The sequence below is a fragment of the Hemitrygon akajei genome, chromosome 3, assembly GCF_048418815.1.
Source record: "Hemitrygon akajei chromosome 3, sHemAka1.3, whole genome shotgun sequence".
NCBI lineage: Eukaryota > Metazoa > Chordata > Chondrichthyes > Myliobatiformes > Dasyatidae > Hemitrygon > Hemitrygon akajei.
Window position 1 is genome coordinate 54,278,700 of NC_133126.1, and position 13,513 is coordinate 54,292,212.

The 13,513-nt window shown below is 38.5% G+C and overlaps 1 protein-coding gene across 1 annotated transcript in view; it reads left to right on the forward strand.

Moving 5' to 3' along the window:
* actr10 (actin related protein 10) overlaps positions 1 to 13,440 on the forward strand; it is a 29,046-nt gene extending 15,606 nt beyond the window's left edge. The window contains exons 11-13 of the mRNA XM_073039928.1: positions 5,104 to 5,185; positions 6,444 to 6,645; positions 12,088 to 13,440. Coding sequence (XP_072896029.1) covers positions 5,104 to 5,185; positions 6,444 to 6,645; positions 12,088 to 12,269 — 466 coding nt within the window. The 3' untranslated portion in view covers positions 12,270 to 13,440. The remainder of the gene's footprint in view (positions 1 to 5,103; positions 5,186 to 6,443; positions 6,646 to 12,087) is intronic.
* The last annotated feature ends 73 nt before the right edge of the window (positions 13,441 to 13,513 follow it).

Below are 13,513 nucleotides of genomic sequence, written 5' to 3' on the forward strand. Positions count from 1 at the left end.
ATTAGACAAGTTATATTTCCTCAGTGGCTTTGATAATATTGTCTAATATGCTACATATCCAGACAGAATAAATAAAATGATTTTAAAAATAAACTCTTCTCGGGCGTCCAGCTGGGTACTACAGATATCGATTATAACCAACGATTCGATGGCAAACTCTGCCATCTTCATCAGGAATGATGCCTGGGCATGTCTAGTCCGGTAGTATTTATACCACCATAGTCCGTCCCTCCTGAATGGTTAGTCCTCATCCAGTCAGGTTTCTGCTTTCCCACCTTGTTTACAACCGAATTCCAGGTTTTACTGAGAGTGAGACCTTTGTCTTTGTTAAAATTCTTTACCTCTAATTTTATTTCAATGGCTTCCTTTACCAGATGGTCCCAAAAGTCAAAGTTAATGTAAAAGCAAAAGAGAGGGCATAGAACAAAGCAAAAATTAGTGGGAAGACAGAGGATTGGAAAGCTTTTAAAACCCTACAGAGAGCAACTAAAAGAATCAATAGAAGGCAAAAGATGACATATGCAAGCAAGCTGGCAAACAATGTCAAAGTGCATAGTAAAAAACTTTTTCAAGTATGTAAAAAATATAAGAGAGATGAGAGTGGATATAGGGCCACTCAAAAATAAGGCTGGAAAAATAATAATGGGGGCCAAGGAGATGTTAGGTGAATAAATTAGTATTTTTCATCAGTCTTCAATGTGGAAGACGCTAGCAGTGTGCCAGATGTTGAACGGTGTGAGGGAAGAAAAGTGAGTCCAGTTACTATTACAAGAGAAAAGGTGTTCAAAAAGCTGAAAGACCTAAAGGTACATATGTCACCCGGGCCATATGAATTGCACCCTAAGTTTCTGAAAGAAGTAGTGGTAGAGATCGTGGAGGAGTTACTAATGATCTTTCAAAAATCATTGGACTCTGGCATGGTGCCAGAGGACTGGAAATTTACAAATGTCACTCCACTCTTTAAGAAAGGAGGAAGGCAGCAGAAAGGAAATTATAGAGCAGTTAGCCTGACCTCAGTGGTTGGGAAGACGTTGGAGTCAATTGTTAAGGATAAGGTTATGGAGTACTTGGTGACACAGGACAATATGAGAAAAAGTCAGCAAGGTTTCCTTAAGGGAAAATCTTGCATGATGAGCCTGTTGGAATTCTATGAGGAGATTACACGTAGGATAGATAAAGGGGATCCAGTGAATGTTCTATATTTGGACTTTCAGAAGGCCTTTGACAATGTGCCTCATATGAGGCTGCTTACCAAGTTAAGAATCCGTGGCATTACAGGAAAGTTACTGGCATGGCTAGAGCATTGACTGATTGGTAGGAGGCAGCGAGTGGATTAAAAGGATCCTTTTCTGGTTAGCTGCCACTGACTAGTGGTGTTCTGCAGGGGTCAGTGTTGGGACCATTTCTTTTTATGCTGTATATCAATGATATAGGTGATGGTATAGATGGTTTTGTTGCCAAGTTTTCAGATGATACAAAGATTGGTGGAGGGATAGATAGTCTTGAGGAAACAGGTAGGCTCAGAAGAACTTAGACAGATTAGGGGAATGGGCAAGAGAGTGGTAAATTAAGTACAATGTTGGAAAATGCATGGTCTTGCACTTTGGTAATAGAAATAAAAGTGCAGACTATTTTTAAAATCCAAAAATCTGAGATGCAGAGGGACTTGGGAGTCCTTGTGCAGAACACCCTAAAGGATAACTTGCAGGTGGAGTCGGTGGTGAGGAAGACAAATGCAATATTAGCATTCGTTTCAAAAGGTCTAGAATACAAGAGCAGGGATGTGATGCTGAGGCACTGGTGAGGCCTCACCTTGAGTATTGTGAACAGTTTTGGGCTCCTCATCTAAAAAAGATGTGCTGGCATTGGAGAGGGTTCAGAGGATTCACAAGGATTATTCCAGGAACAAAAGGGTTAACATACAAGGAATGTTTGATAGCTTTGGGTGTGTACTCGTTGGAATTTAGAAGGATTGGGGGGGGGGGGGGAGATCTCATTGAAACCTTTCGAATGTTGAAAGGCCTAGTCAAAGTAGATGTGGAAAGGATGTTTCCCATGGTAGACGAGTCTAGGACAAGGGGGCACAGCCTCAGGATAGAGGGGCGTCATTTAAAACAAAGATGCGGAGAAATTTCTTTAGCCAAAGGTTGGTGAATTTGTGGAATTTCTTACCACAGGTAGCTGTGGAGGCCAGGTCATTGGGTGCATTTGAGGCAGAGCTTGATCATTTCTTGATTGGACACGGCATTAAAGGTTACGGGGAGAAGGCTGGGGAGTGGGGCTGGGGGGGGGGGGGAGGATCAGCCATGATTGAATGGCGGAGCAGACTCGATGGGCCAAATGGCCTAAATCTGCTCCTGTGTCTTATGGTCTTACGAACACGGCATTAAAAATGGAATGTAAAAGTAGCCAATGAATCTAGAAGTAACTGAAAACAAGGGAATACAGTCGGCCCTCCTTATCCGCGGGGGATTGGTTCCAGGACCCCCCGTGAATACCAAAAAACGCAGATACTCAAGTCCCTTATTTAACCTGTCCCAATGCAGTGGTCTTTAGGACCCAGCAGAACCCCAGACTTTATTCAGTGTGGTGGACATTAGGACCTGGTGGTGCAGCTCTGAATCCGCAGTGTTTCTGTTCACGAAAATAATCACGATCACAATTGAAAATAAGGTGGAAGTAATAAAGCGATCGGAAAGAGGTGAAACACCTTCGGTCATTGGAAAAGCGTTAGACTACAGTCGGTCAACGGTCAGAACAATTTTAATGGAGCATGTGAAAGGCCCTGCCCCGATGAAAGCTACGATTATTACTAAGCAACGTGGTGGTTTAATTATTGAAATGCGTATGTTTCTTAAGTGTTTTGTATGCATAGAAAGATAAAATATGTACTATATACTAAGAAAAATGTTTGACTAACTGGCACTAAGTAATACTGGCTGTACCTGTTCCGACTTCAAATCCAACATAAAGACGGACGCTCAGGAATGGAACTCATTCATAACCCGGGGACTGCCTGTACTTTTAAGTCATTTCTAGATTATTTATAATACCTAATACAATGTAAATAGTTGTTATACTGTATTGTTTAGGGAATAATGACAAGAAAAAAAGAGTCCGTACATGCTCAAACGAGGAGTGCTGGAGAGAGAACTTCTGGGTTTTCCCAATCCGCGGTTGGTTGAATCCACGCATGCAGAATCGCGGATATGGAGGGCGGACTGTACAGGAACAGGGTTAATATGTGTTAATAAAATATTTCTAAAATTCTCAACGCAGTAGACCCATAAAGTACTAGAGGAACTCAACACGTCAGGCGGTACTTACAGAAATGACCAGTCCCAATGAAAAGTCTTCACCCAAAAAGTCAGTGGTTCATTTCCCTCCATAGATGCTGTCTGGGAGTTCCTCCAGCATTTTGGGTGTTCAAGGTTTTCAGCTTCTGCAGAATCTCTTGTCTCCAGTATAGAGGACTTTTCTTCTCACATCATATTCAGGTGGAAAATCTACAAATCATTAGAACACACAGAATTGCTTCTGGAGCAAACTGAATTCAGCAGTTCCTGCTGTGCCATCTAGCTAGGTGGAATTTGCTCATTCTCTTTATGCCTATATGGGTTGCCCCTGGGTGTTGCAATTTGTTCCTGCATCCTGAAGATGTGCTGGTCAGTAGCTTAATTTGATGTCTTTGTCATAGTTGGTTAGAAGGAAAATCAGCACGGATTTGATGAGATGAGAGAGAAATGAGTTGCAGGGAAATAATTCAGACATTGGGATTTATGAGAATGATCTGAGAACTAGCGTAGACTTGTTGGGATGATTCACTGCTTTCCATTCGGAAGAAAAATTTAAAATTATGGAAGACCAGGATTATCTTGATCATACTAATCTCTGTGTATTAAATATGGATTTAAAGAGGAAAAGTTGAAAAAGTGTTTTCCATGTAACTTTACAACTTTAGGAGAAAAATGAACATAATATTTTGATGTAATTGTCTTAAAGATGTCGTTTGGTCAACAAAAGGTAACATTTTTATACTTAAGTAAAATTCAGTAATCAAATACAGTCAAATACCTTGTCCACAGATTCCGCTTTCGTGGATTCAACCAACCGCGGAATGGGAAAACCTGGAAGTTCTCTCTCTAGCACTTGTTTGAGTGTGTACAGACTTTTTTCTTGTCATTATTCCGTAAACAGTACAGTATAACAACTATTTACATAACATATACATTGTATTAGGTATTATAAGTAATGTAGAAATGAATTAAAAGTACAGGCAGTCCCCGGGTTATGAATTGAGTTCCGTTCCCAAGTCCGTCTTTAAGTCAGATTTGAAGTTGAAACAGGTACATCCGGTATTATTTAGCGTCAGTTAGTCAAACGTTTTTCTTAGTATATAGTTTACCTTTCTATGCATATAAAACTCTTAAGAAACATATGTATTTCAATAATTAAACCACTGTGTTGCTTAGTAATAATTGTAGCTTTCATCGGGGCGGGGCCTTTCACATGCTCCATTAAAATTGTTCTGACCGTTGACCGACTGTAGCCTAACGCTTTTCCAGTGACCGATGGCATTTCACCTCTTTCCGATCGCTTTATTACTTCCACCTTATTTTCAATTGTGATCGTGATTATTTTCGTGAACAGAAACACCGTGGATTCAGAGCTGCACCGCCAGGTCCTATTGCCCACTGCACTGGGCATGTTAAATAAAGTCCAGGGTTCCACTAGGTCCTAAAGACCACCGCATTGCGACAGGTTAAATAAGGGACTTGAGCATCCGTGTTTTTTGGTATCCATGGGGGGTCTCGGAACCAATCCCCCACGGATAAGGAGGGCCGACTGAAAAATTTTCAAAAACTGACTGACATTTTATATCAAAGCAAATTGATTTGTTACAATTAACTTGGGATTTTTGTAACCTTAAAGTAATTCCATAAATGTTTGCCGCATTATTTTTTAATTGTAATTAAGGAATGGTACTGCTTCAAGTTTAATTGTAACCATTAAATTTTGGAGTAAATAAGATACTAGCTTATAGCCAATGTCAGAAGTAATAAGATAGAATTTTAAAGATATTTTTATTCCTTTTTGTTATAGAGATTCTGTAATTGAAATTCTTTTTGAACAAGATAATGAAGAAAAATCCATTGCTGCTTTAATCCTTGACTCACTTTTACAGGTAACAGAGTACATTGTGCTGAATTTCATCTTTTACAAAGATTCTCAATTTCTTATATTCTAGTTGGTCATTGTAGTATATGAAGAAATGACCCAAGTTAAAATGTTATATTGTAATCAAAGTGACTTGTATTTGGGATAGATTTGATCAGTAACCGGGGACAAGATGTTACACAATTTCCCCCAAACTTGCTCTTTAGTCATATTCTAGATTATAAATCTGCATCATAAAACATCAGCAATATCAAATCGTTATAAAGAGTTTTATCTCAGTTTAAAGAGGAGCTGTAATTTTTCCCAATCTCCCTTTTGGACAAAGCACCCATTATCATTCCCTAAAATAGACCTTTCTATTTCCCCAAAAATTAGGCTGATAACTTATTTCATTTACTGTTGTTAGATCTGTTCTTTAGCATTCACTACAAAATAAGTGGTGGACTCACAAATATTTTGCTGGGAGGAGATCAGGGAAATCTTGATGGCATGATAGGTACGTATTATGTGAAAACAGGTTCTTGTAAAATGCAAATCAAGCCATAACCTAGAGCAGCATAATGTGGCCAAAGAGCCAAAGAACTGCCTCCGTTTTTTTCCTAGATATAGTAATACTCATTAAGGAGAATACAAATAGCATTTTGCAACAGAAAATAACAAGGGTTTCCAGGATAAATACACATCCATTGAAATACATCCCTGGTCAGTTGTGCTGATACATGATATTGGACTAACAATTATCATAATCTGTCCCTGCAGTTTAAATATTAATTCAAATGCACTTAGCACAATCAGCAGGGGTGAAGTAATTTGAGCAATAATATGTTACTAATTTTTCCCCTGTTGGAAAGCATTGCGAAGATTTTAACTTCACTTTTCCCACTACCTTTATGATTAATATTAAAGCTTCCAAATATCTCTCAGTGGGGGATGAGAACACACAATTAAATGAAAGCAGAAGTATGCCACCTGTCTGTTTTCTAATATAATCATGGTTCATGTGTCCCAAGTGTCAACTCCTTCCGTATCCATAAATTTCCTTATGTTCCAAAAATGTATCTTGCTCTTTAAGTACCTCCAATAATCTAACTGCTGAATAGAGATGAAGATTTTGAATTATTTCTGAGTCTGTTGGCCTCTAGCATATGTATCTATGCCAGAGTGTGGATTGATTACTCATTTGGGCATAGGCAGAACATAGTTTTGAGAAAATAGAGGGCAATAATGATATTTCTCTTTTGTTTTTCTTTAAACATTATTGTCAGTGCCCTATTGACACAAGAAAACAACTGGCAGAAAATCTTGTGATCATTGGTGGAACTGCTATGCTGCCCGGCTTCCTGCATCGTATTCTGGATGAAATTCGATATCTGGTGCAAAAACCAAAATACAAAGATGTGTTGGCTACAAAGACTTTTAAAGTTCATACTCCACCAGCAAAACCAAATGCTGTGGCTTGGTTAGGAGGTGAGAATGAGTTCTGTGTAGCAAATCTAGATTAATAATACCTTGGGTATTTGTTTACAATTTTATTGTATCACTAGACTATTTGTTTCAGAGAATGTAATGTGTGTTCAAAGTGGAAATGATACACTGTGGCACATCTATCTCACTTAACTGTGTGGTTATATCTGTAGTTCTCTGCCCTGCTCAATACTGAGTATATAATGAGGTCTCTTAATGCATTATATATTGTATTGAACCAAAACTTTGCATAAAGGATTTTTTACTACTTGCACATCAAAGGCTGAATATAAGTCCAATAAGAAGGCATTTTTAGGATTTTTGGTGCTGGACTAGCAGATTTTCCTGACTATTAGATGTTATTTCAACCCTACATAATTTTATTGCTTTTTTTTTAGATGTTAAAATAAGTTTTACAGCAAACCAGGCATTTTTTTAATACATATATATAGAATAGCACAGCACATTACAGGCCCTTCGGCCCACAATGTTGTGCCAACCCTCAAACCCTGCCTCCCATATAACCCCCCACCTTAAATTCCTCCATATACCTGTCTGGTAGTCTCTTCCTCTAACATCCCCCTTGAACTTCCCTCCCCTTAACTTAAGGCCATGTTGTACTGAGCAGTGGTGCCCTGGGGAAGAGGTGCTGGCTATCCACTGTATCCCTCTTTATATCTCGTACTCCTCTATCATGTCTCCTCTCATCCTGCTTCTCCCCAGAATCTCTGATCATAATCCATACTTTCTAAACCAGGCAGCATCCTGGTAAATCTCCTCTGTACCCTTTCCAATGCTTCCACATCCTTCCTATAGTGAGGCGACCAGAACTGGACACAGTACTCCAAGTGTGGCATAACCAGAGTTTTATAGAGCTGCATCATTACATCGCGACTCTTAAACTCTGTCCCTCGACTTATGAAAGCTAACACCCCATAAGCTTTCTTAACTACCCTATTTACCTGTGAGGCAACTTTCAGGGATCTGTGGACATGTACCCCCAGATCCCTCTGCTCCTCCACACTACCAAGTATCCTGCCATTTACTTTGTACCCTGCCTTGGAGTTTGTCCTTCCAAAGTGTACCACCTCACACTTCTCTGGGTTGAACTCCATCTGCCACTTCTCAGCCCACTTCTGCATCCTATCAGCGTCTCTCTGCAATCTTCGACAATCCTCTACACTATATACAACACCACCAACCTTTGTGTCGTCTGCAAACTTGCCAACCCACCCTTCTACCCCCACATCCAGGTCGTTAAGAAAAATCACGAAAAGTTGAGGTCCCAGAACAGATCCTTGTGGGACACCACTAGTCACAACCCTCCAATCTGAATGTACTCCCTCCACCACGACCCTCTGCCTTCTGCAGGCAAGCCAATTCTGAATCCACCTGGCTAAACTTCCCTGGATCCCATGCCTTCTGACTTTCTGAATAAGCCTACCGTGTGGAACCTTGTCAAATGCCTTACTTAAAATCCATGTAGGTCACATCCACTCCACTACCCTCATCTATATGCCTGGTCACTTCCTCAAAAAACTCTATCAGGCTTGTTAGACACGATCTGCCCTTCACAAAGCCATGCTGACTGTCCCTGATCAGACCATGATTCTCTCAATGCCCATAGATCCTATCTCTAAGAAACTTTTCCAACAGCTTTCTCACCACAGACATAAGGCTCACTGGTCTATAACTACCTGGACTATCCCTACTACCTTTTTTGAACAAGGGGACAACATTCGCCTCCCTCCAATCCTCCGGTACCATTCCCGTGGACAACGAGGACATAAAGATCCTAGCCAGAGGCTCAGCAATCTCTTCCCTCGCCTCGTGGAGCAGCCTGAGGAATATTCCGTCAGGCCCCAGGGACTTATCCATCCTAATGTATTTTAACAACTCCAACACCTCCTCTCCCTTAATATCAACATGCTCCAGAACATCAACCTCACTCATATTGTCCTCACCGTCATCAAGTTCCCTCTCATTGGTGAATATCAAAGAGTATTCATTGAGGACCTCGCTCACTTCCACAGCCTCCAGGCTCATCTTCCCACCTTTATCTCTAATCGGTCCTACCTTCACTCCTGTTATCCTTTTGTTTTTCACATAATTGAAAAATGCCTTGGGGTTTTCCTTTACCCTACTCGCCAAGGCCTTCTCATGCCCCCTTCTTGCTCTTCTCAGCCCCTTCTTAAGCTCCTTTCTTGCTACCCTATATTCTTCAATAGACCCATCTGATCCTTGTTTCCTAAACCTCATGTATGCTGCCTTCTTCCACCTGACTAGATTTTCCACTTCACTTGTCATCCATGGTTCCTTCACCCTACCATTCTTTATCTTCCTCACCGGGACAAATTTATCCCTAACATCCTGCAAGAGATCCTTAAACATCGATCACATGTCCATAGTACATTTCCCTGCAAAAACATCATCCCAATTCACACCCGCAAGTTCTAGCCTTATAGCCTCATAACTTGCCCTTCCCCAATTAAAAATTTTCCTGTCTTCTCTGATTCTGACCTTTTCCATGATAATGCTAAAGGCCAGGGAGCGCTGATCACTGTCCCCCAGATGCTCACCCACTGAGAGATCTGTGACCTTACCTGGTTCGTTACCTAATACTAGATCTAGTATGGCATTCCCCCTAGTCGGCCTGTCAACATACTGTAACAGGAATCCATCCTGGACACACTTAACAAACTCTGTCCCATCTAAACCCTTGGAACTAATCAGGTGCCAATCAATATTAGGGAAGCTAAAGTTGCCCATGATAATAACCCTGTTATTTTTGCACCTTTCCAAAATCTGCCTCTCGATCTGCTCCTCAGTATCTCTGCTGCTACCAGGGGGCCTATAGAATACCTCCAGTAGTTTAACTGCTCCCTTCCTGTTCCTGACTTCCACCCATACTGACTCAAAAGAGGATCCTGCTACATTACCCCCCCCCCCCTTTCTGTAGCTGTAATAGTATCCCTGACCAGTAATGCTACCCTTCCACTCCTTTTCCCCCCCTCTCTATCCCTTTTAAAGCACTGAAATCCAGGAATATTCAGAATCCATTCCTGCCCTGCTGCCAGCCAAGTCTCTGTAATGGCCACTACATCATAATTCCATGTGTGTATCCAAGCTCTCAGTTCATCACCTTTGTACCTGTTGCTTCTTGCATTGAAGTACACACACTTTAGCCCTTCTACCTTACTACCTTTACAAATATGGGAAGGGTATGGAGGACTTCCGTCTGGGTGAGTGGAAAGGGTGTATGAAACCTGGGCTCCAGTAAGTGGGAAAGGAGTGTGATGAACATTACCTATTGAGCTGGGTATCAAATCACTGTATAGCAGATTATTAGAGTTGCTATAAATAATATTTTTGTGACTCTTTCAACTCTCAAAATCTGAAAAAGTGCTGTAAAACCAAAATTGTTTCTGACAAATAAAAACAAATAAATTTTCTCAGTGATAAATGCAAGGTTACATGTCTGGCAAACTGAAACACAATAATTCAACCAGTGTATTTCATTTTCTTTGTCTTGTAGAATAGGTCTGTGTGTATATTAGCTGTTCAAAGTGGTTGTTCACTCTAATTTTCTCCATAACCATGCAGGCTTAGTTCTGTTCAAATGGATATCCAATTACCTTGAGAGTCTTTTTGGGAATTTTACTACATCACCTGTGCTCTAGCCCGTAAACAGTCTCTATTTAAGATAACTTTGCCTCTTTTCATTCTAGAGCTATTTGGTAATTACTTTATATCTGTGACTGATTATTAACTCATTTGCGAAAAGAAATATTTCTTACTACTTGTTTTATCAAAACACTTTTGAATGCTCTTGCTTATTTTGATCCTAGGAGAACTTTTCCACCTCTTCAAATCTTTTTAAAAATTGTTGCTAATTTACATTCATATTCTAATTTTGGTTTTGCTGTCTATCTTATAGTACCCTTTTAAAGACCCTAACATATATGCTGTTATTTTTGGCAGCTTAAGCCTTTTTCTTTAAATTAATACTGACTTCTCTTGTTAGTAATGGCTGCACCACTTTTCATAGGAGCTTTTGTGTTTTAAAGGGACTTATTTGTATGAACTATGTATTAATTCTTTAGTTGGCAGCCATACCTTTATGATTTTTATTTTTGCTTTAAAAGTAGGATGTGTTAGTTGACTATAGTAGATTCAGAAACTTCCCAATTTACTATAGTCAACTAATGCTTTATAATTTTATAATTCACTCAGTTTAGAAATTAAGTCTGTGGTTTCAATTGAATTAAGTCACTGTCAATCTTATTATTAATTAACCCTCATTGATTCCTCTGACTACAAATCTAAAAATCCTTATACATACGCTCTAAATTGCTTCTGTACAATATTACTGCGAACTCAGTGTCTTCCATAATTATTGCATTAACCTTGTTATATGTGCCCATTTTCAGATTTATATTTTCATCCCTTGTACCTGTTGATAATGCTATCCACAGATCTGTATGTTTATCCCAGGCCCATATTGATTTTTTCAAATAAATGTATTTACATATCAAAGAACCAGTCATTATTTGTAATAAAATGATGCATTGGGTACATTGGAAAGAGCCTTAAAGTGTTTGTTTATTATCTGCAGGAAACTGTGCCTCTTTGCTGGCAGATAATAAGGACTTGTATATATTAGGCCCTAACAGCATTTTCTGTTTTTCAACAGTAGTTCCATCAAACAGATCCTGTTTTATTTTTATGAGCTAAGCTATTCTTTTTTCATTGCCTGTCTTTAAGTTAAATATACTGAAATAATTAAATCTTGACTGTCTTAGTTATTATATCTGTATTGCATTTCTTCATACCTTCAGCCCAAATACATAATCTCACAACTACTCTATTAAATTTCATTTGCCACTCATCATTCCATTCTTTTACCAATGCATCTACTGATGCAATCTGTATTATGTTCACTCTTTTTCCATATGTCCAAATTTGCTCATTGATAGTTTTTAAAATACTTTTCTGTATTCCAGTATCCATTTCATTTTTATGCCTCCTTGGAGAACACTATTGTTCATTATCCTGTGGTTTTGAGAATTAACCATTGATCATGACTCATTATTTTCTGTCCCTTAAGTCATTTTTTTGTCTGAGCTATCATTGCCTCTCCAATTCCATATTATATATCAGCTTTTTATGATGTACTTTGTCTTGTTGGTTAGCTTTATCTTTGGTCTTCTAATATAAATGTATTTGTTCATTCTCTAAGAGTTAATTATGTCAATCCATATGAAAAAGAACTAATTCAGTTTTTAAAAATCACTTACCTTCTGAAATTTAGCTATCGTACACTATTGTATTAATAATTGGACAATATCAGATAGACAGGATAAATGCACTGTGTGAGATTTATAAGGCAGAGAATATTATTTTTGATTGAGTTTTATCATTAATCATTATTTTATTTAATTCTAGGTGCTATTTTTGGTGCTCTGCAGGACATATTAGGTAGCCGTTCAGTCTCCAAAGAATACTACAACCAGACAGGTCGTATTCCTGACTGGTGCTGCTTGAATAACCCACCGCTGGAAATGATGTATGAAACCAGCAAAGCTCCTCCTCCATTGATGAAGAGAGCATATTCCACGGAGAAGTAGAGAGCTTCATGGTCTCTGGCAAACTAGTTTCTAAGTTATGTACTGTTTTAGAATTATATTGTATGCCGAGATTTTCATAATAATGTTGCTCAAAATATCTACATATTATATAAATGTTTGATCAGTTACTTGATATTCTTTAATGTTCTTAACTAAACTATTGCATGTTTCCAAAATGTATGTTAATACCTAAATGCTCAAAGCTTAAGAAAAGTATGGCATTAAATTAATGCTGTAAGTGCTACTGAAGGTAATTTTTTTGGGCCCGGTTGATATAATGGTTTGAATTTGCAGATGCTTAACTGGAAGTCTATTCTGCTGCATAAATACTTTTTGGGTCCAAAGTTAACAAAAATAAAAGTTCTCAAAGCCACACAAAATTTACCTTAGTTAGGAAATGTAAATCCATACTTTCTGAATATTTGTTAGTTACTGTTCTGTGGCGTACAACATTTTCTTAATTGGGAAAACCACATTTTAAATGAATTCGTACATTTACAAGATTTACATTCCTAAAAAATCAATCTTGACTAGTCAGTACATATAAGTATTGAAATTTTGCAGATCTTTCCATGACAGAGAAAGTTGGATTCCATTTCCTTATGTTTATGTCCACGTTCTTTCAAAAACCACTTCTTTCACCAAGTTTCTAGTCATGCCTCAGTCATCTTTGATGTCTATTTTTGTTTTTTGAGCGATGTTGATTAAAACATCAAACTAACCTATAACATTATGTCTTTCTCTCCTTGTATCACAAACGAGGCAGATTTCCATGGAACCTGAGTTACCTGATTTGGTTGAGTGCATATGGTATCAGATTTTACAACAGGTGGAAAATAGTTGTGGAAGTAAACAAACACATTACCATTATCCTTGCTAAGTGAAAAAACTAGGCAGAGGACAGTTAAATGCTCTTACTTATCCTGATTGCTGTTTTTTGGCAAACCACGACAGCCCTTTAATTTTGCAAAGTAAATCAGATTTTAGATCTTTAGATTGCATATGATACCCATGTAGATATTTTTAAGGATTACTGTATTATAATTGTGTGTAGCCTAAATGTAAATGAACCCAAAATAACTGGTGTGGCATTGCATCTTTGAGAAGTTGTCATTCATTTAATGTCAGTTAATCACTGGCCTCACTTCATTAAACTAAACTATAAATTGGACTTCTGCAGCAATTATTTCAGTCAGGACAGTTCACTTAATGTGAACCCAATGAACACATTGCTTATAGTAGTA